The sequence below is a fragment of the Schistocerca cancellata genome, chromosome 2, assembly GCF_023864275.1.
Source record: "Schistocerca cancellata isolate TAMUIC-IGC-003103 chromosome 2, iqSchCanc2.1, whole genome shotgun sequence".
NCBI classification, from domain to species: Eukaryota; Metazoa; Arthropoda; class Insecta; order Orthoptera; family Acrididae; genus Schistocerca; species Schistocerca cancellata.
The window spans coordinates 443,355,456-443,378,844 of NC_064627.1; the positions used below are offsets into that span (position 1 = coordinate 443,355,456).

The 23,389-nt window shown below is 37.8% G+C and overlaps 2 protein-coding genes across 3 annotated transcripts; one reads left to right on the forward strand and one right to left on the reverse strand.

Moving 5' to 3' along the window:
• Positions 1-898: 898 nt before the first annotated feature.
• LOC126161924 (uncharacterized) lies at positions 899-5,466 on the reverse strand. 2 transcript variants are annotated; one of them, XM_049918096.1, is made up of 2 exons: positions 5,153-5,466; positions 899-5,040 (listed from the first exon to the last, which is right to left on the reverse strand). In XM_049918096.1, exon 2 carries the CDS (start codon positions 4,982-4,984, stop codon positions 3,836-3,838), a length of 1,149 nt encoding a protein of 382 aa, XP_049774053.1. In that variant the 5' UTR covers positions 4,985-5,040; positions 5,153-5,466; the 3' UTR covers positions 899-3,835. The 2 variants fall into 2 exon arrangements, with proteins under 2 accessions (XP_049774053.1, XP_049774054.1); XM_049918097.1 differs by having other exon boundaries at positions 5,148-5,286.
• A 160-nt stretch (positions 5,467-5,626) lies between these two features.
• On the forward strand, positions 5,627-20,778 carry LOC126161925 (beta carbonic anhydrase 1). The gene is made up of 5 exons (XM_049918098.1): positions 5,627-5,765; positions 5,845-5,929; positions 15,636-15,775; positions 16,759-16,998; positions 17,765-20,778. Exons 1-5 carry the CDS (start codon positions 5,673-5,675, stop codon positions 17,972-17,974), a joined length of 768 nt encoding a protein of 255 aa, XP_049774055.1. The 5' UTR covers positions 5,627-5,672; the 3' UTR covers positions 17,975-20,778.
• Positions 20,779-23,389: the final 2,611 nt, after the last annotated feature.

Sequence of the window (23,389 nt, forward strand, 5' to 3'; positions counted from 1 at the left end):
CCTATGATGAAACTTGGCAGATAACTACCAGCAACACCAATAATATTGCCTCACAAACTGTCCCACACACCTACTACATTGAAAGACAAGTTTTATAATCAAAATGGTCCATCTAATTAGACAGGAACAATTATTCCACACAAGCCAGCCTACGAGACATCACAGGTGCTGATGACTAAGGTAATACATTTAAGAACCATCTACTAACATAGCCTAATACTCAGCACGAGCTGCCACGAGCGGCATGTAACTTTCATTCCGCCACTTACGCTACTACCCAGTCATACTCTCACAACAGATTTTCATCCCCTTCTGCAGATGCTGTGGCATTCCAACCCTCATGCTTTTTCAATTGCTTAGTCCACTATCTCATAGGTGGGACCGTGTTAATGGGTAGATCCAATATTAACAGATAACAACTCAGATCTGTATTCTGTGACTGTACAATAGTATATTAACTATGACATGGGTGACAGTGAATTTTTGCATGGTCAGCATGAAAGTTGGCATGTAGGGCCTCCAATTTTTGTAGGAGGGGAAAAATGAAAAAAAGTTGGGGGAAACTAAGTTTCAGACATCACCAGAAGCAGGACTTTTGTTACTCTACGCAGCGAATCGGCTGTCTGTTTCAGTTGGAACTTGGAATAATTTGTGTGTAAAATTTTTCTGATCAGTCACAGTTTGGACTCAGATTTTATTTGGTGGTTTCGAAGATTTTGCCAATTTTTTTGTGTGAATTTTCAATAAAGTGTTTGCATTTTTCAAAAGTTATCCACAGTCAGGATTTGTATTTATTTGTGGCTGATAGATCAGACAGAACTTGTAATTATTTGTGTCAGCTACAGTCATGACTTACATTTATTTTTGTGATGCAATGAACAACTGGGACTTGTATTTACTGCTCATTATCTGAAAAATGGTTTATTTGGGGCATCAATGATCATAACTTAAAAATGTTAGTGTTATCTATAATGTAAGAGAGCTCACAATACAGTTAATGGACTTGAATACTATTTATGCACATTTAGTTCAGGCTCATAATGGACACCAGTGAACAGTGTTTATGCAGTTTGCTTAACAATAAACTTTCAGTCTTATTACAAACACTTCATTTCAGCTATATACAGTAGCTTGACATTTCACTATTTATTTACTATGAGGTCTAAGGAAACTGGTTGCTGCTGTCTTGTGCAATCAACTTCCTATACCTCTTATAAACATGCTGTGTCATGACCTAGTCATGACACAACACAGTGTACTAGTAGTCTGATGTATCAGTTACTGTTAGCTTATTATAGTAACAGCAGTTGTAGTTCACTGCATGAACAACACATGGCTTGAGGTATGTTCTGCACACCAGACATTCATCTAGGTCTTCATGGAAAAGGAAAGGGTGACACTGTTCATACTGTGTGCCATTTCCAATGCAGTTAATGAGCAGATTGTTTGCCTGTTCTACTGTCAGCCATCCCCTCTAGAATAATATTCTAGAAGAATCTGTGATGAACAAGGCATTATACATGAAATAACTTTCCTAACTCCAAACATCTTACAGTAATGGAAAATATTGTCTTTCATGTTTTAAAAGAAAATTGGAAGAAATAAGTACATCAGTGGAGGCATCATTAAAATATGATTCCTACTCCTCTGACTGAGGGATCAGAGACTGAGTGCATCACACGTATCATTCTGCAGAACGCAATCAGAAGTCATACAATGTGCAGTCTATGTATTACTCTGGATGTCCAACGATAAATTAAGATCCCACCCTTCCACTCCACAGAAAAAAAATTAGAACCTTTAGAATTATTAGTGTCTCTTGAGTTGTATGAGAAAGGAGAAAAACTTGACATCTTATCAGTCGCACTGACTGCAAATGAAAATCAACACAATCAATGATAGTGGACAATTACACTGTTGTGTGTTCCTCAGTCTATCTACCTCTCCTCCCTGAGGAAGGTGCTACAAGTTCTAAGGCCTAGGATAATGTAAGTACTTTTATATATAGATGTAGATATGAGTCTATAAGCAAGCACTGACATTTCACGTCCAGAAATGGGTGAGCGATACTGGGCACCAATTCTATCTCAAAGTTTTATAGTTCTGTTGAAAGAATTTTCCTCTTGATACAAAAGTAAAAATAAGACTTTTAAAGAAAATTACTCCACAAAAACAGAAATTGTTGTTAATAATGACATATTAGAAAAAAATAAACATCTTATTATCTACTTTCTGGTATAAAATATGATTATGATATGGATACAGAGAAGAAACAAGCAAAACTTACAAATATATGTGGGACAATAAATATGAGACTGAAAAACATAACATGAGACATGACTGAAATTTTTTATGCCATAACTGTTCCTCCATTATTTTGTGGAAGTGAAGCACATGTTGTGTATAAAAAGCTAGAGAACAGAATTAAGGCAGTAAGAATGAAATTTCTCAGAACATACGACGAGGAATTCCTCCTTATGCAAGACACTTTTCATTTTCGTTTTACCCAGATATGTTCCAGCACTATTTGTGTGATCTTAAGTGGGTTAATTTATTTTCTCACTTACATGAAGCTATTGGGTGTTTATATTGGCGGCCAGTCTGCTACACAATCTACAAGTTGTCATGGCTTTGATGTTGTAGTGTTTTCTATGTTTTAGCGAGGTGAATGTGCTGATTCTGTGACTTATGGTCATTTGACAATGCACTTCCTATGAATTTTCAAACATGGGAAGAGTTTTTGCCGTCATTACGTGTTGTTGTAACAAATGGCAGCAAAAACTCAGCCCATGTTTGAAAATTCATAGAAAGTGCATTGTCAAATTACTATAAGTTACAGAAATCAGCGTATTCACCTCGCCAAAGCATATGAGAAAACACTACAACATCAAAGCCTTGAGAAGTTGTAGATCGTGTAGCAGACTAGCTATCACCATAAATACTCAATAACTTCAAGTAAGTAAGAAAATAAAATAACCCACTGAAGACAGCACAAATAGTATTGAAACATGTCTGGGTAAAATAAAAATGAAAAGATGTCTTGCATAAGGCGGAATTCCTCGTCATATTTTCATAGCAAGCAAGGACATAAGAAGAACTGCAACACCACAAGATGATTATTTCTCAGAACAGTGACATAGGGAAAAAATTGACAGCAACAGAACAAAACTGAATGAAAGCATTAGCAGAATGAGCAAATAAAGACTGCCACCTAAATTTTTCACATACAATATGCAAGTGAGGAAAAGTTGAAGTAGACAGGAAAAATTGGGAAGTGAAGAAGAAGAAGAAGAAGAAGAAGAAGAAGCAGGAGGAGGCAGAACAGTAAGAGTCAGAAGAGGAGAGGTGGAGAACAACTCAGGCAAATAGTTCTGCTGTTTGTTTATACTAAAAGACAAATTTATCAGTTCTATCATAATTACTTTAATTTATATTGGCTCCATGGAACTCATTACAAATCTTTTCAATTACGGATTTACCAAATAAACAATAAACAGAAATTGTTATTTACCAATACTATAAAAACTTCCACTGAAGTTGAAGTCAAATGTAAATCTAAAATTTCTTAACATTATGATTTTAGTCACAGAAATGCTAAGCTTTTATAAATTGCTTTATAAAAGAAAACTAGGCCACCTGTTTTAAATTTACACTTTCTCCCAGATTACTAAATAATACAATAGATTTCAATTGGAGAAATAGTGTACACTTTAAAATAGTATCATCATTAATACTTCAAAAATCACATAAAATGATTAAAAGATATACTATAATAAATGAATAAAAAACTGTTCGATCAACAATTTAGGCAACACATATATCATAAGTAGTATATTTAGTTCCTTTGACAGCTGACATCTTCTAGAGATGGAAAAATAGCACCTCTCACTCGCAAGAATGCTGAAGGAGACATGGAATGTGGTGTTTCAAAATTAGAGGAGACAAAATCAAGTTTCGATAGAAATCTATTTGTATTTGAAGGTTTCACAATGGGGGATATACCAGTGGGTGATAAAATGTCACCCATCATTGGGGATCCATAATGTCTTAAGCTCACAGAAGCACACTGAGGTGTAACTGATGACTTACTCTGCAAAGGACTACCATCATCTAACACAGAAAGTGGGCTGCTGCTGTGGAACTGTGGAGATGAAACATAATGTTCACTGAACAACTGACGTTTCAGCATTGACATCCGTATATCAGTGTAGACTTCCTCAAAGAATGTTTCATATGAAGACAACAGAGCTTCTAATTCTTCTGTTAATGTTTTTGGGAAGCTCAATATTGTCTGGGAGCACCTTGTAACTTTTCTAAAACTTTCAGCATTCATTTCCCAGTCATCAGTCTGGGTACCTTGTGAATGCTTTCCACACACAGTATCACACACTCTGCATTTAGCTAATTTCAGCTCAGTTTCAACTTGTTTTTTGTATAAAGTTAAAGCTTCTTCGACTTCTTCAGGCAGACTTGATGGGAATGTAATGTTTGTTTGTGTCCAAGTAGTGCTAAGATGAATGTCATGTTGAAGAGTTGATGGGTCACAGATATAACTCAAAGAAATGTCCTCATCTGCCCTCATCTCTCCTGTAGCTATTAGAAACGAATTTGTCACTTTGTCAGGTGTAACAAATAGATCTTTAGAGGCATCTTCAAAGAATTTTGAAATTGTTTCTTGTGCTGCTTTTTCTGTTTCAGAGTCCAATGTTTCATCATGAAATATATCACTTTCATCGATATCACACGATGTTAATATTTCGGTTTCTTGACAGGGAATAGATATTGCTTTTTCAATGCTTTTGAAAAGAGAAGGACTGCAAACTGGGTACCTCAATTTGTCCAAATAATTGATATGGAATGGGTTTCTTCTGCCATTATCAGATGAAGTTCTTGAAAACTCTTCTGAATAACATCCAGTAACTTTTGCACATCCACTGTATTCTGAAGGGCTGCTCACGTTTGTAGTTTGTGAATATTCATTCATCTCTTTGGCCAATATCAACCACTGTCGTCAGTCAACATCAACTGCGGTTGCAGCTTCTGTAAATACAACAAGGTACCAGGTGTAAAAGGAAACACAGTGCATTATTATGTCCACAAAAATTAACGGATTGTCAGTGATTAGGTACTTAAACTTATTATACTACCTTACTTTCTTATTTTCGGAAAATTAAAGCAAAGAGAGACTTCATTTTCACTGCAACACCACTGCTTGATATTGTTTTAAATGTTTCAAATAAACGTCACCGCCGACGATCGTGTTTTCGGATGTTGCACAAACACATGAATAATTTCCTATTTCTTGTTTATCATTGCATTACTCGACACTATTAATTATTCAGGTCTATATTATTTTTAAGCGCTAATGAGTGCTATGCAGTGAGACATTCCCGCTGTAAGGTAAATAAACAAACACCATGGTTCAATCTAATTTTTGCGTTTCATAGGTATGTTGGCGACCTTGCGTGATGACAAGCACTGTGAATAAACAAACACAACTGTTCTGTGCGAAGCGAGTGACGCGTACAGTTTGAGAAGGTGAAAGCAGTTTCAATGTCAGTGCCGTATCATCACGAGAGACCAAACTCAAATACACGCATGTCTCAATACCACGCTTCAGGCTCATGATAGAACGCCGGCGCCTGTAAGGCGCTGACATAATCCATGTAACGATGGACAGGATTTTGCGAGGTATAATGAAGTACAGAGCGACTGATAGGAAAACAATGGTAGAACAGTTTCAGAGAGTCAGGGATAATCCAGAGGTATGTATTCTTACAACTGATTTTACTCTTGTCTTTTAAAATGCAGCCTCAGTAACGCTAGAAAATTTTTTGATTGTAGCCCAAAGCAGTATTTTTTACTTGCATGGACAGCCGAATGATTCCAACGCGCTTCACCGAGACAAATATCGGCGACATGTTTGTTGGTAAGGTAATTTAATTCTGCCAGTCTCTTTAATAAGGTATTTTTATTTTTAACAGACAGTCGTGTACAAGTGGAACAGGAAATTAAAACGCGCATTTTTGTGTCATTACTTACAAAACTATAAGACTACCATCTGAATTATAATACGTATTTATTAATGTGTAATATTGTGAAAGCTATGAGGGGGCTGACTATTTCTGGTCAAGTTCAAGTTTGCCTGCCTTTCATATTCATTCATTGCTTTTACATTGTATTCGATAGAAATCTTCAGGAAGGAGATGCTTCAAGCATGTTGAATGATGTAAAATACAAATTGAGAGCTACAGGTACTCTACTATATGCACTCTCTCTCTCTCTCTCTCTCTCTCTCTCTCTCTCTCTCTCTCTCTCTCTCTCTCTCTCTCTCCCCCCCCCCCCCCCCCCCCCCTCCGCCGGCCGGAGTGGCCGAGCGGTTAAAGGCGCTACAGTCTGGAACCGCACGACCGCTACGGTCGCAGGTTCGAATCCTGCCTCGAGCATGGATGTGTGTGACGTCCTTAGGTTAGTTAGGTTTAAGTAGTTCTAAGTTCTAGGGGACTTATGACCACAGCAGTTGAGTCCCATAGTGCTCAGAGCCATTTGAACCATTTTTTTCTCCCCCCCCCCCTCCCAACCCCCTGTGGTCTAGTGAAAAGCAAGATACATCGGTATATTTCTTGTGCATGACACTATATTACATAGTTGGTATGGTGACTTGTATCTATCGGTTGTGTTCAGGCAGTATGCTTTTCTTATAGGTGATAAAGTGGAGAGACTATAAAATGTCTACTGGAAATAGCATGTGTATTGAATATTATGATAATGTCATTGTGCTCTGATAAGTGGTTTCACCAGCTGCACTATTTTTTTCTTGTTTTGTTCAGTTTGTGGTGAGACTGAGTTGTAGTATAGCCTGAGGTCTAAGTTATGTAACTTAATAATGTGATTGTGAATTAACCCCCCCCCCCCTTTTTTTGTTTAAGTTGTGTTGACAGACTGTAGTTTGTGTTTTGATTAGATTGGAACGTTGTACATTGGCTGAGAGTTGGCAACGAAAGTCTTCAGACAGGTTTTCTTTTTAATTGATTGATATGTTTGAAGTGGTTGAAACAAGAATAATCCTACCAAAACTCCCTGTATCAATGGAGATCTGTTAGTTGTTGGTTTTTGTTTTGGTAATGTTTTCACATTAGTGACATTTCTTGAGACTTGTATCACATTCAGTCTGTTGATGCATTATCATGTTGTATGCTGCTCTTGTCCCTCATTCTTCTTTTTTGGACAAAGGAAGGAAGATCAGGGTTTACTGTCCTGTCAGTCATGGTGTCATTAGTTGGAGCAAAAACTCAGAACATTTGGAAAATTTAGAAAGCTTTGGAAAGATAAACATCCTGTTCCTATCTGAGCACCAGATAATCACATACAAAATATTACATTCCAGCAGCTTACTCATGCAGAAATAATGTCAGAAAAGGAGGAGTTGTTTCGTATATGAAGACAGATGTTCAGAAACATTGCGATGAAGTGGATTTTGTAGTGATCAGCACACAGAAGTATGTGCTTGTGGACTAATGCTGAAAAACAGTTCAGTTTTAATTGTTACTGTATATAGATCCCTCCCTTTGAAACTTTGAGCTGTTTGGGGAATCTGGATTTCATACTGTGCTACTTCTGGCAGCAGCAAGCAATTAATAGTCACTGGTGACTTCAATGTAGATTTTATAAATGATTCTCAAAGGAAAAAAGACCTGAAAACATTATTTGGACCTTACAATTTGATCTTACGTGATACTGTTTTCTTAAGTGGAACTGAAAGCAAGAAAATAACTGTTACCTTGTAACAAATCTTCCTCAGATCATGATACACAATTAATTAGAATAAATAATATATTGCCTTATCCATTACAGTCGGAGGAAGGCAATGGGAAACCACCTCCACTAGGACCTTGCCTAGTATGGCGGTGTGGTCTCCCGCATCATTCCCCTATGCTCTATCGAGGAGTACGGGACTTCCCATCATCATCATCATCATTATAGTATAGGTACTCCTCAGTGGAAATAAATTACAATAATTTATAACACCATGACAAATGTTTTTAAAAATAGTTGCAAGAGATGACCTAGTATGAAATTTATAATGAACCAAATGCTAAAGTAAAATGTAATCTATTCTATGATAAACTGAAAATAGCTTTCACCAAAAGTTAATGAGAAAGGACATTAAGTAGCCATGAAAAATAAGGCCATGGACTACTAGAGGGATTAAAGTACCTTACAGTCTCTCTGTGAATAGCACCAAAGGGGCCACCAAGTTTAACATCTCCATCCGACTGACAGATCACCATCAATGGTGTCATATGCCCTCACTTCATGAGACACTGCTGAGGGGTTCGGTATTTAAAAAAGGACATTGGCACAAAGTCTAGTGATTAGGATCTTTACTCCACCTCCTCTCTTCCCCTTGCTGGTCAGGTTGAGCGCCACCGCACAAGTGTGTGTTAGTGGCCACGGCATAGAGGTGGGTTATGGAATGTAATGAAATGAGAGACAGGACAACAAGCAACAGAACAGGATAACATTGCTATTGAACTGAATGGAAGGGTTGTAAATGATGACTCTCAGATAGCAAATATATTCAACAATAATTTCTTGAATGTAGTGAAAGCACAGGGAGAAACAGTTAAAGAAAAAAATAACAGCAGTTTGTTGAAAATCAACTCTCATAGGATTCCAATCGTATAAATGTGTCACTAACTTCTCCTTTTGTAGTTAAGAAAACTATACAGTCTCTCGAAAATAAAAACACATCTGATTTTGATGGTGTTTCCAAGAGAGTAATAAAGATTTTTTTCCCATTAAGCTCTGTCTTATCTCAAATGTGTAATGTTTCACTAGCTTGAGGCATTTTTCCAGAGATTGGAATATGCCATTGTCAAACCCCTCCATAAGAAAGGTGATACTAGAGATGTCAATAACTGCTGACATGTTTCACTGCTGACATCATTTTCCAAAATTTTTGAGAAGGTGATGTATTCTAGAATAGTATCTCACCTGTTCAACAATAATATCCTCAACAAATCATGTTTTGGGTTTCAGAACTGAGAATGCTATTTACATGTTCACTCACCAAATTTTACAAGCGTTAAATAATAAATTAGCACCAGTTGATATTTTCTGTAACCCCTCTATGGCATTTTACCATGTGAATCGTATGTGCCACCGTGTGGTTGTTTGAACAGCATTGATGTAGATGTAGATAAATTGAAGTTTTGTGGGAATGATGGTACATCCAACCCGTGCATGATGTCATATCTAATCAAAAGAATGCAGAAAGTTATATTCCATAATTCTGCCAATGTAGCCTGGGGACATTGTTCTAAGTGGAAATTATGTATGGGGTTCCCCAAGGCTCAGCTTAGGCCCACTATTGTTCCTCATACATTTATTTATTTATCTATCTATTTATGTATTTGTCCTTTGACTCATTTTTGTACAAGACATGCACATGGTGATGCACAATATACAACTGATGTTGGACAATTCATAGCATGATGTGATGGTTTGATGATATTAGGTGATGTGATGGGAATGTATAAACATGATTTTATGTAGTTATTAATTATTTTAATTGCGTTTCTTTCTCACATATATACAAAATGCCTGCCTTGTTGGCATTATTAAAGAAGAACACACAGTTTGCATATGTAGAGGTGGCATAAACAAAAAACTATTTTACATACATTTTACATTACTGATTACTTCTTGTAAAAAATTCATTTCTGCAATTGATTTCATATATATTTCACACATGTGGACCAAAAATTCAGATACTATGTAAAAGCAGTGATCAGGTAGAAATGTTTTCATACTCTTATTAAGCAAAAGCAGAGTCTACATGTTCCTTATTTTTGCTCTCAGACTGTAGTATAGTTGGATGCCTTGGTTAAATGGTGAGTTTTTGAAGGTGGAGGTACACATATTTTCATCAGGGAGTTTTGTTTTTTATCTTGTACCATGAACATTCACATTTTTGTTGAGTTTAGTAAAATTACTTTTTACAACTTACATGTTCCTAAAATGTAGAGACTGCCAAGAGGAAGAATGAGTGAACTTTGGGCAAGAGATCTGTAGCTGTCAGTTGGCTTTGCTCTGTTAATTATTCTCACAGCTGTCTTCTGGCTGAGGAGAATGTCTTTGCTGTGTGTGGAGTGTCCCCTGAATGTGATACCATACTGCAGTACACTATGAAATTGCACATAGAAAGGCATAGTGCACTTGGTTCAGTTTACAGTTCATTTTGTTTGTGTGTGTTTCCCACTTTAATGCATCCTAGGCACACAGGCCAAAAAAATCTTGCTTCTGATGTGGGGAGTGTTACAGAGCCACGCAGTTGTATGTTGTTGTTGTGGTCTTCAGTCATGAGACTGGTTTGATGCAGCTCTCCATGCTACTCTACCCTGTGCAAGCTTCTTCATCTCCCAGTACCTACCACAACCTACATCCTTCTGAATCTGCTCAGTGTATTCATCTCTTGGTCTCTCTCTAAGATTTTTACCCTCCACGCTGCCCTCCAATACTAAATGGGTGGTCCCTTGATGCCTCAGAACATGTCCTACCAACTGATCCCTTCTTCTAGTCAAGTTGTGCCACAAACTCCTCTTCCCTCCAATTCTATTCAATACCTCCTCATTAGTTATGTGACCTACCCATCTAATCTTCAGCATTCTTCTGTAGCACCACATTTCGAAAGCTTCTGTTCTCTTCTTGTCCAAACTATTTGTTGTCAATGTTTCACTTCCATACATGGCTACACTCCATACAAATACTTTCAGAAACGACTTCCTGACACTTAAATCTATACTCGATGGTAGCAAATTTCTCTTCTTCAGAAACGCTTTCCTTGCCATTGCCAATCTACATTTTATATCCTCTCTACTTTGACCATCATCAGTTATTTTGCTCCCCAAATAGCAAAACTCCTTACTGCTTTAAGTGTCTCATTTCCTAATTTAATTCCCTCAGTAGTTGTATATTAGGCATAAATTTTGTGGTTCTCAGGCAGAAGTTTAGGAAGTTTGTTTTCTTTGTATTGACCATCAGATTACTTCTGTCAAACCAACTACCCAGCTCATCTGCACTTTTCGGTATGGCCTCTTGCAGGTCATGGTCATTTCTACTGGTAAGGAGGATACTGCTGGCATCTGCAAAGAGTGATATTCAACGATAAGTCATCAGTGGAAAGAAAGAGCAAAATTGGTCCAAGTATTGAACCTGGGGGCACATCTTGTGTGATATTGCTGTATTCAGAGTAGTTAAGTTTCAATACATCCATGATCATTGTGTGTTACTGCTACTTCTTGTTTCTTGTTTGAGATAAATGATCTGAACCAGCTCAGAGGGATGCTTCTGATGCCACATGACGGCAGTTTGTCAAGTGACATCAAATGCCTTTGACAAATCTAGGAGGGTCCCAGTTACATTTTGTATTTTGTCTAGAGCATCTGTGGTGGTATGTATGTACTTAAAAAACAAAGATGATGTAACTTACCAAAGGAAAGTGTTGGTATGTTGATAGACACACACACACACACACACACACACACATCCATCCACACATATACAGACACAAGCAGACATCACGTGGAATGTTTCCCTCTATTATATTTATATATGTACCTATATTTTCCTGTTGTTGTGGATTTAGCTTTCCTGACGCCTTGCTGGGCATCTGAGAGGACTTGGTTCTTTTCCAGAAAGTTTATTAATCTTTGATAGCTTAGTCTCTCCAGAAGCTTGCCAAACATGTATAACAGTGATATAGATCTGTTGTTTTCCGCATTACTTTTCTCACCCTTCTTAAAGATTGGGACAACTTTTGCCACTTTCATGCAATCAAGAAATATACCTGTCTTCAGCAATGACTTGTACACATTAGAGAGGAGGCAACTTTTTTATTTACACAGTTTCAGGTGAGTTTGTGACCTTGTTTCCCACATTTGCACCAATAATGTATGTTTTCCTGCAGCATTTGATTGAGTGGCCAATGTCATACACTTGTAGCATTGTACAACAGATGCATAGTCCTTAACTGCAAGTTAACTTTGAAGATGGTCACCTTTTGTGGAAATCGCCAAAGGGCCCTAGACAGTGATGTTATCAAAACAAGATATAAATCTGGTGCTGGCAATAATTTCTTTGTGTGGTATACGTTGTGCTAGGTGCTTGGTACCATTTGCAGCAGTACTGTTTTTTTCCTAACTTTGTCTAAGTGTGAGCATAGATGTAAAAAACGAGCAAATGGGTGAAGTTGTAATTCAGTTCTGCCCCAAAGATAGATATCAGGTAATAGGTCACAACCCATACAAGCTGAGGTTTGTGTGTGTGTGTGTGTGTGGTGTGTGTGTGTGTGTGAGAGAGAGAGAGGGGGGGGGGGGAGAGTGAGTGAGTGAGTTTATTCATTCATTCATTCCTTCCTTCCTTCCTTCCTTCCTTCCTTCCTTCCTTCATTCGTTTGTTCATCCACCATGTTCCATATCTCATCAAATGGAGAACCATCATAGATGTGGAATGAGTCATGATTTACTTTAATGTAAGACAATGACATTGTAGAAACTGAATAGAACAGTAACCTGTCATTAAACTGCTTAAAGCTATTCACACTTCAGCGACCCAAATTTAATCATGTAACTTCGTAAATAAGCTGCTGCTTTCTTAGTTTTACTACATAGTTGTCGTTTATCTGCTGTTAGGGATATTATATTTATTTGATTACACTGGCGTATTTCAAAGAAAATATTTTTTTTACAACTGTAAGTGTTAAGTCCTATTTACAGTACAGTACTACTTGTAATTCAGCTTCATAATGAACACTGCTACTTGCCATCTAGTTAACAGAACTTCTCGCACCCTGAATTCAGGAACTCAGATATTTATGGAGAGAGTGGCTAGTGAGTTATGTTTGTAATTTCTGTTTGAGTTGTTAAGGATTTTGGATTTCTGGAATTATATAAAATTGTTGAGCCTTTTGTGGCCACTTGATGATATATTGTATGTTGGCTTTCATTTTGGAATTTTTGACCAATGTTCATTTAATGATTTTTCCGGCCCAGCATTTCACCAGCACCAATGGAAGGATGACAAAGACTGAACCTCTGTTGTTGGTGTTGGACTGAAGTAGAGACTACAGCCAGAGATTATATGTACCTGTTGCTCCAACATCTGAAGGCCTTTCCCAAGGGACTTCCCCCGATGATTTCCACTATGGTTCTTCACTTGTTACCTGCAACAGTCATTTACTCCAGTATGGGAATCAAGAGTCCATTTATCTTGAGGCTTTCTACTTTCTTGTTAAAAGTTTCTCAACTTGTTCCACCCTGCAGTATTGTTTATGATGATAATCTTGGTACTGGTGGATCATCTGGTCATTCAGACAAGGCACTGTCCACGTCTATGCAGTATGCGGTATATTCCAGGCATTGCAACTGTATCCCTTTTGCCATCTGCTGGTATTAACCATTCTCTGATTTTCTTGGAGACTGAATCTGTAACACCTCAGATATGAGATTCAGCACCTGAAATGAATTTTGAGGGACAATGGTTGTGCCTGAAATTATATAACAAGTGTTACAAAACCTAACACTTGGTGTAGTGACATATCAAAAGAAGAAATGTTAGATATGGCTTTCTGCCACAGGGTGACAAACTTGGCCATGTATTCCACAGAACATAAAGACTATGTACAAACCGATCAAGAAGAGCAGCGTATGTCTCAGATTGGCAAAGTACCAAGTGGAGCAACTCACAGTGTTGGGAATATACTGCACACTGTGTACATGTGTTAAAGCCCTTGTTGGAATGAACATATGGCCCACCAGTATTGAGATCATCGAAAATAAATATTAGCTATGGTGGAGCTCACTCAGTGAGAGACCAACCAAGAATAAAATTCACTGACAAGGAAGTTCTTGCTGTGGAGAAGAGCCACTACAACTGTTTGTCGAGGAGAGCCATTGAAATTCATAAGCATGGCAATAGTTTCAGCAAGAAAGAAGATCACCTCAAGGCAAAGTGATCCTATATTCTTCTGCTGCAGCAACTGATTGTTTGCAGGTAACAAGGAGAGAGTTACAGCAGTAACGACCAGGCCCTCAGACATTGGTGAAAGTGAAGGTGACATCCAAATGAGGGCTCTACTACAGTATGCCATAAGTCGTGGTGACTGAATCTTTGGCAATGCCATCCACTTGTGCTGATGAAATGCCAGGAAAGTTCTTGCTTACTTTATGTTACACAGGAACTTGGTAAATGTATTACCACCAAAGTACATAACTCTATTCTGGATCATGGTGTATAATGTAGTTAAACTGAAACTGGTTACTATTATCAGCAACAGAAACCATAGTTTTTCCCTTATTCTTGGAGTGTTTAATTTTTTGAGTGCAGTATATGAGCTCCGGTCCCTCCCACTGCCCACACCGTAATGAAAGAGTGGGGAATTCGACAGTAATTTTGCTAATGGAGTTTTTAATCTTGACTACTGCTAGTTCTTTTAATTATGTAGAGCTCTCTATTCTTAACAAAAGATGCTCTGATTCTAGGAGTTACTTACCTCCTATTCTTGATTATGTTGAATTATGCCCTTCATGTGGTTTCAGGGGAAAATAAGAGTCAGAGCTGTAGAAAAATGTTTACATCAGAAATATCTATTTTATAAATTTCTTTCCAGCATATGTCCCGTAATCTATATTACAAAGTGACTATCCCAGAACCCAGAACCAGTTGCAGCTTGCCTATCTAATGGCTTACCGGGACAACAGAAATTTGATTTTCAATATTTTGCATAATTATTGCCTGAATTTAAAAATTTAAAGTGCTGTCTTAACCTGTTCATTAAGATATATAATCTTATGTTAGAATTTTAACACAGTAAGACAGATATTAGTTAGAAATTGTATGTTTGTCTTGAAGTGGCATAACTGGTGGTGCGCAAATACCCAGACTGTATTCATCCGTTATTTTACAATGATAGCTCTTGGCAACATCCAACAAACTTTATGCATTGTTTCAAATTGTTAAGACATTTTCTCACTAACACTCCACAGAAAATGATGAAAGGAAAAAAGTTTATGACTTACTACATTTTTGCTGTTCATACAGCAAAACTTCAGCATGTGATACAATGTTTAATTTATTACTTCCATATCATCCACTGTATTCACAAGATAGTTTCCAGACAGTCTTTGCATATGCCACTGAAATGGTACCTGCAAAATTATATCATTGTACAACATACAGTTCAGGAGAGATGATGTATTAAACATTGAGATGCATGAGAAATGTGCTTTTGCTTAAAATGGAATGCAAATTTCCCAGACTATGTTCATCCAGTGTTTCATGATGACTCCAATAAACTTTAAGCATATTTTCAAACCTTTTCTTTGCTTACATTCTTAGCATTAAATATTTGTAAAATAATTAGGTGTTTGAATCTGTTTTATACATGGATGTTCAATTCTTTAAGGAACTGGGGGTTTGCTTGTTTCTTTCTCTAAACACTGTGATTAAGTCAAGACAAACTGAGTGTTTTTTTTTTTTTTTGTTGTCAGATACTAAAGCAGTTTATTGAATGTGTGTCCTGTCTCAGTGGGTATGTTGTTGATTCACCAGAATTGAAACTTATTTGTTTTCAGTCCGGAATGCTGGTAATGTGATACCAAATTCACAGAATTTTCCAGAGGAAGTTACAACTACTGAACCAGCAGCATTGGAACTTGGTTGTGTTATAAATGACATCAGACATGTTATAGTATGTGGTCACTCAGATTGCAAGGTTAGTTCATTTAAATTTATTGACAGTTAATCATGAATAGTAAGGTTTAGATAACTGTATGAAATACATAGTTCTAATTTTACACATCCAGTTGTGCGTTACATGTAGGATAAAATTAAGTACTTGAATTAAACGCTGAGGAGAACTGTAAATTTAAAGTAAATTTTGGTATTCTTATTGTGTACATAAACATTCTGAAACAACTTTCTGTGATGTAGCAAAGAATTCTACAAAGTGCTATGTTTCCCTGTTGTGTACAAGACAGTTGGCAAAGTTGTACCATGTTGGACTCAGATATCAAAGACACACAAACTTGTCAGCTTAATGTAAGTTCTTCCTCAACTAATTTGTGCAAAAGGTGTGATCATACCATGCATGTACCTGACTGCCCAATGTCTATTTGACTTTTCTCTCTCTGATATTGAACAGAACTCTGTAATGACCTGTGGTGTGTTACTAATCTAAATTTGAAAGTGTAACCCTTATGAAAATGACTGGATGGAAAATAAGTAAAATAACTTCTAAATTAATTATAAGAAATGTCTCATGAAGATGTGAGGAGAATTTTTTTAAATTTCATTGTCTAGCATTATTTACTAGTGACAGTATTATGAAAAGGATAGATCACTACTCACTACATAGAGGAAGCGTTGAGTCGCAGACAGGTGCAGTGAAAAGACTGCCAGAAATTTAAGCTTTCGGGAAAAAGTCCTCAGCCGTGTGTGTGAGAAAGTTGTGCTTGTGTGAATGCATGCATGTTCTATTTCCACAGAAGGACCTCTGTATGAAAGTTTAAATGTCTATCATTCTTTTAATTGGGTCTGTTTGTGACTTAGAACCTCCTGTATATGGCAAGTAATGATCTATTCTTTTCATAATATTGCAGTTATTCCATCCGGGACTTTCTGTTGTTTGATTATTTACTAGTAGTATGATTTTTATTGTCTCTTTGTTATTTATTTTTGTCTGTTTGGTTTTATAAGGCAATGAATTTGCTGCATCGTCTGAAGTGTGAAGAATTCTCATCAAGGGATAATAGGCTTATATCACCTCTTCGTGGATGGCTTATTGCCCATGCCAATGCATCACTTAAGAAATTTGAAAAGTTAGAGACTGGAGGATTTCACCAACCATTATTATTTCAAGCTGAGACTCCCATGCGCAAATTTGTGGCATATATTGACCCTGATAACAAATTCAGTATTGAAGACAAGCTGTCACAGGTGTGTAGTGTGGTGTCATTTAATTTAGATGTGTGGTTTTAAGTGTGACTAATTAACTGGGTAGGGTGTCAAAGTAATAAGCTGGTTATTTTAGAAATGGATTTTGTAGAAAATTGATGATTGTATTCAGTCATCACATTTATGACAGATTGTGCTCACTTAGTTAGGATTCTGTTTAATTTTAATCTGTATTTTAGTATTTTATCGTGACTCAAAAGCAGACTGTTATTGATATTTGATAAATCCTTTACTTTTCCAGTAAAAATGTTTTGTGTGAATCAGAGCCAGACACCTTCTATTATTTGTCTTTATTTACTGTTCCCAGCTAAACTGAGTTTTCAAATGCATATGTGTACTTGGAAGGTTATAATGGTTTCTGTGAAATGTTTAAATTGGAAAGGAAAAAAAAAAAAAATCTGTTGTCCTCCTTGTCACAGATGTCATCAAAAAGTGATTAGAAAAATACATCGGACCTTGAAATAGAAGTAATAATGCAAAGTGACTGGTTTGATGATTTACTCCAATAACAATTCCTAATTACTGATCATCAATAAGCACAAAAAAGACCATAATTTAAGTACAGCCATTGTTTTTGATAACTGATAGTAATCAGTGTCCTCCTCATTTACCTTTCATTCTAATTCTTCATTGTTAACAATTTGTAATATCATGCAAGAATTCTTTTTAAATGTTTTTGCTTTGAATTGCACAGTATTTACGTTTGCTAGTGACTAGATAATTCACTTTAACAATTTTTCTACTTTAGGTCAATTGTCTCCAGCAACTACAGAACATTGCAAGTTACGGGTTCCTCAAGAAACGTTTGGAAACACATCAGTTGCACATACATGCACTGTGGTTTGATATATACACAGGTGACATCTATTATTTTAGTCGGCAAAACAAACGTTTTGTGGAAATAAATGAGCATACTGTCATGGGACTAATAAAAGAAGTGAATAGGTACTACTCATAACAGCCATCGTACTATACTTCAGTGAGAGTTTATGTTTGTGAAATTGCTGTGTATAACATTATACAATGGCTGCACATTGTTAAACAGATTTACTTGGTGTTAGGCTAACATCTGATGTGTGTAAAAGGATCTGGGAAAGATTTCTCAAAACACATTATTGTCTAATTCTTGTGGACGAGAATGAACATTGTATGCGAGACCATCATTTTGGAGATACTAATATAATTACATGTCATCTTCTGTATGACATTTAAGTAAAAACTGATTGCTGTACTTGTAAAATCAGTAAAAGTGTACTTAGGGTGTACCTGGTTCTTCCACTGTGTGCCACAGTTGATAAAAGTTTGTGTGATGGATGATGAGGTTCAAATGGCTCTGAGCACTATGGGACTTAACTTCTGAGGTCATCAGTCCCCTAGAACTTAGAACTACTTAAACCTAACTAACCTAAGGACATCACACACATCCATGCCCGAGGCAGGATTCGAATCTGTGACCATAGCGGTCATGCGGTTCCGGACTGTAGCGCCTAGAACTGCTCGGCCACTCTGGCCGGCTGGATGATGAGGAGTGAACTGACAGTTTGTGAGTTGGTTGCTGGTAGCAGGTCAGAACGCCTATTCTTAATTTCCTAGGGTTTGTAAATGTAATGAGTTGGTATTGTGTTCTGTTAGGATGTAGATGCAAGTGCTACTCTGAGACGAAGAGTTTGGCACAGAAGAGGAATTTATGGCTGGTGGCATTAAACTGGTCAGAAAATTGATGACTCAAAAAGTTAACTTTAACCTCACCATTAGAATTTTCAGCAAAACTTGGAATTAAGACACACATGTAGGTTATTGCAATGGTGGGCTTATATTTTGGGCTACACTTCTCATTAATCTGTTGTGACAGTTATGTTTTTTCTGTTGAGATTTGTTGGCCTCACGAACTCGCAACAACATTCCTGCCCAACCTATACCTGGCATTGTGCCACAGATCAATCTGTCAGCATATTCAGTTTTCTGCCCACTCTCCATATCAAAAATAAATGTAGTCAATTTGCATTTTCTGCTGAAAGAAAAAACTAGATTCAGTGACTCTCACTGTCTATCTTATACCGTCCCCCTGTTGGCTGCCACCGACAGGAACACATTGCCAATAGCAGCACGCAGTGGAAGAGCCTTCTACACTGGAAGTGCATTTTAGCCACAAAATCTTTTGTGGGCACTGTACACTGAGTTGTTCACAGTATATGTTATGTAAATAGTATTTTGTTACAAATGGAACATAGTAAATCAACTTCCAGTTCTGATTACGTGCATTAATAAGACTTGCTACTGACATTTTAACTGAAGTTTCAATATTGAATAAGAAATTTTGTAACAAAAATAGAAAGTATTGCATAAGAAATTTTGTAACAAAAATAGTCATGAATAAATCTGAAAACACACAATACTAAAAATATCGAATAAAATTTCACCATGCATGAAAAATCATTAATTTATTGAAGATGCAAGGTGGGTTTTAATTATATTTGCTCATGTGGAGTGCACTATACATTTGTTTCATTTGCAATGAATGCATGCCACAGCATCAAAGAAATTAGTGTTTAGAACCTCCTGTGAGTTAAAACTTTGTGCAGGAGCAGAGATCAAATGTTCAACCTTGCCTTTCTTGCTGTCCATTACTGTTTTTAGGCATGATTCATGACATACTGTCATTTTCAATTCTGCAATACCTTTCTCCTTGTTTCCAAACTCCACAGATGCTCCCCTGCATATCCTGGTTTATTATGATTTGCGGAAGTATGGTATAGGCAAAACCTAGGGTTGCTTCCAGATGGAGTTTTTCAGCCTTCAGCTGAATGTGGGCTGTCTTGAAACTTCCTGGCAGATTTAAATTGAGTGCTGGTGCGGAATTTAAACCTGGAAACTGTTTTATTGCAGAGAATACTGTTACTGACTGAGCCATTTAGGCATAAACCCCGACTCACTTTTGTGACATTCAGAAAGTGGAGGAGAGGTACTGAATAACTCAAAAGCAGTGCCTACAAAGGATAAGGTTGCAAGTTCTTACCCAGCTTACATTTTTTGTCTGCCTGGAAGTTTTAAGGTACAAAGACTTGTAGTCACTTCAAATAATGGTGAAATCACACAATCAAAGGAGCATATAGTGGGAGGATCAGTACTTTTAATCTGAAGAGAGACTTCTTTAAAAAAGATTTAGGGCTATTGATGAAATAAACCTTTATCTCTACCAGGTTCAATAAAGATTTATTCCCATCAGCAGCTTATGGTGGTTCATAAATATAACTTTTTTTAGAAATATTTACAAGATGTATGGGCACCTACTGCCAAAACTATACCTCTAACTTTCTACGCATGGTCCACTTCTGTGAATTATTTTGATCAATAATTTGGCTCGGAGCATTCAGAAAGTTCTACCAATGATGCCTGCCGATTTATAATTCCAATGATGTATGCCAATTTATAACTGTAAAATGTAAACATTTCATGACAATAAATGTCACTTATTACAATATTCCATACTACTGTGCCACTTGTAAATGAATTTCATCCCCACAAAAGAATAGAAGCTATGAGCCTTCTTGAAGATATCCGCAGCAAGATGAGAACAAAACATTGTTTTTTCCCCAAGAAATTCATTAACCGTGGCATAATAGTCTGGAATATTTTAATAAGGGGGGTTACAATACATTAGTCATATCTGTCAACCCTACAGATAAGGGTCTCTGTGATGTAAAAAGATGTCATTCATGTATATTTAAAGTGCAGTACAATAAATGGCTTAACATTATGAAATATTATTGTACAGAACAACATAAAATTAATTTTAAGTGTTTTGGTGAAGATAATCTATGACACAGTTGAAGAAACTGTCCAATACAAAGTTCCTTAATTCTGTCTTAAACTGCAACACATTACCAATGGAGCCTAAGACATTTAATATACTCTGACAGATTACTGAATACATGTGTATCCATGTAGTGGACTTCTTTCTGTACTAATGTTAAGCACTTAACTTGTTTTAGAGCTTGAGTTTGGTCCTAGTTTTATATTCATGCTGTATTCCATCTTAATGAATATATGAAACAAAATCCAAAATACTTAAATATTCTTCTACGGTGAGTTTCTTCAAAAACCGGTTCTCTAATTCGTCAGTAAATGGAAATATGCAGAATAAATTAGTTTATTCATGTTTGAATCACCTATTGCATTAATCATGAACTGTGAATGTAGCTAAACGGAGAGACTTAGTTAATTCTAGGGCGTGGGTTTCCAAATCCAGCTAGTTTCAAAAAACTAAATGTGGTATACTTCTTGTTTTTCAGTTATTTTTGTAGTTTGTTTATAACTTGAGGAGATGTATGAGAATTTTTGAATTTCATATACTTAGACTTTTTAAAATGCAATGATAGTCCATTCACCTTGAACACTGTTTTGTAGTACTTCTTTAACTGTCTTTCAGTAAAAGGACTGCTGCTACTTTTATTGCTGTACTCATATCATATGCAGACAGGACCAAATATACACTACTGGCCATTAAATTGCTACACCAAGAAGAAATGCAGACGATAAACGGGTATTCATTGGACAAATATATTATACTAGAACTGACATGTGATTACCTTTTCACGCAATTTGGGTGTGTAGATCCTGAGAAATCAGTACCCAGAACAACCAACTCTGGCTGTAATAACGGCTTTGATACACCTGGGCATTGAGTCAAACAGAGCTTGGATGGAGGGTACAGGTACAGCTGCCCATGCAGCTTCAACACGATACCACAGTTCATCAAGAGCAGTGACTGGCATATTCTGACGAGCCAGTTGCTTGGCCACCATTGACCAGATGTTTTCAGTTGGTGAGAGATCTGGAGAATGTGCTGGCCAGGGCAGCAGTCGAACATTTTCTGTATCCAGAAAGGCCCGTACAGGACCTGCAACATGCAGTCTGCATTATCTGCCTAAATGTAGGGTTTCGCAGGGATCGAATGAAGGGTAGAGCCACGGTTTGTAACACATCTGAAATGTAACATCCACTGTTCAAAGTGCCGTCAATGCGAACAAGAGGTGACCGAGACGTGTAACCAATGGCTCCCCATACCATCACGCCTGGTGATACGCCAGTATGGCAAAGACGAATACACGCTTCCAATGTGCATTCACCGCGATGTCGCCAAATGTGGATTCGACCATCATGATGCTGTAAACAGAACCTAAATTCAACCGAAAAAGTGATGTTTTGCCATTAGTGCACCCTGGTTCGTCATTGAGTACGCCATCCCAGGCACTCCTGTCTGTGATGCTGTGTCAAGGGTAGCTGCAGCCATGGTCTCCGAGCTGATAGTTCATGTTGCTGCAAACGTCGTCGAACTGTTCGCGCAGTTGGTTGTTGTCTTACAAACGTCCCCATCTGTTGACTCCGGGATCGAGACATGACTGCACAATCCGTTACAGCCATGTGGATAAGCTGCCTGTCATCTCGACTGCTAGTGATACAAGGCCACTGGGATCCAGCACGGCGTTCCGTATTACCCTCCTGAACATACTGATTCCATATTCTGCTAACAGTCATTGGATCTCGACCAACGCGAGCATCAATGTTACAATGCGATAAACCGCAATCGCCATAGGCTACAATACGACCTTTATCAGAGTCGGAAACATGATGGTACATGTTTGTCCTCCTTACACGAGGCATCGCAACAACGTTTCACCAGACAACGCTGGTCAACTGCTGTTTGTCCCCCCTGCGGGTCCGGGGATTAGAATAGGCCCGAGGTATTCCTGCCTGTCGTAAGAGGCGACTAAAAGGAGTCCATCCCCCTCACGGGGGTAGTTAGCGCCTGCGTCCGGAGACGGACGGTTCCACGACCTATAATTGTCTTCTTGGTTTTTCACTTCTCGTTTCTTCCTTCCTTTTGTTGGTTCCTTTCTTTGCTCTTCTCCACCTCACTGTCTTCCTTACTCTTTCCCTTGACTTCTCCTTGCCTTCTCATTGCCTTCTTCTCCTTGCCTTCTCATTGCCTTCTTCTCCTTGCCTTCTCATTGCCTTCTTCTCCTTGCCTTCTCATTGCCTTCTTCTCCTTGCCTTCTCTGGTCTCCGCCTCGGCGTTTGAGACAGTCTGTCCTCTTTCTCCCTCTCTCTCTTCTTTTTCCTCTTCTTCCTTCCTCCCTGTGCGTGCCTGAAGGCCGACCCACGCGTTCGCACGCGTAGCCGGTGACGGGGTAACGCGTAAGTCCCCGCCCTGGGTAGACATGTAAGGCACGCGCGTACCCCCTGGTAAAGGCCAGGCCCGGGGAGGGGTGATTGCCTGAGCTGATACCTTCTGACCATGCCGATTGGTCCCTCCGTCTGTTTCTCGGGAGGTGTGACCTGAGGTGTAAACATTCACCTAAGGCGGGAGTGC

Bases quoted from the DNA above. Each gene is read 5' to 3' on its own strand.
- LOC126161924 (XM_049918096.1), bottom strand. From the start codon at position 4,984: ATGAATGAATATTCACAAACTACAAACGTGAGCAGCCCTTCAGAATAC.
- LOC126161925 (XM_049918098.1), top strand. From the start codon at position 5,673: ATGGACAGGATTTTGCGAGGTATAATGAAGTACAGAGCGACTGATAGG. The intron at 5,930-15,635 runs GTAAGGTAATTT...ATTTGTTTTCAG, and splicing joins TATCGGCGACATGTTTGTTG to TCCGGAATGCTGGTAATGTG. The intron at 16,999-17,764 runs GTGTGTAGTGTG...TTTCTACTTTAG, and splicing joins TTGAAGACAAGCTGTCACAG to GTCAATTGTCTCCAGCAACT.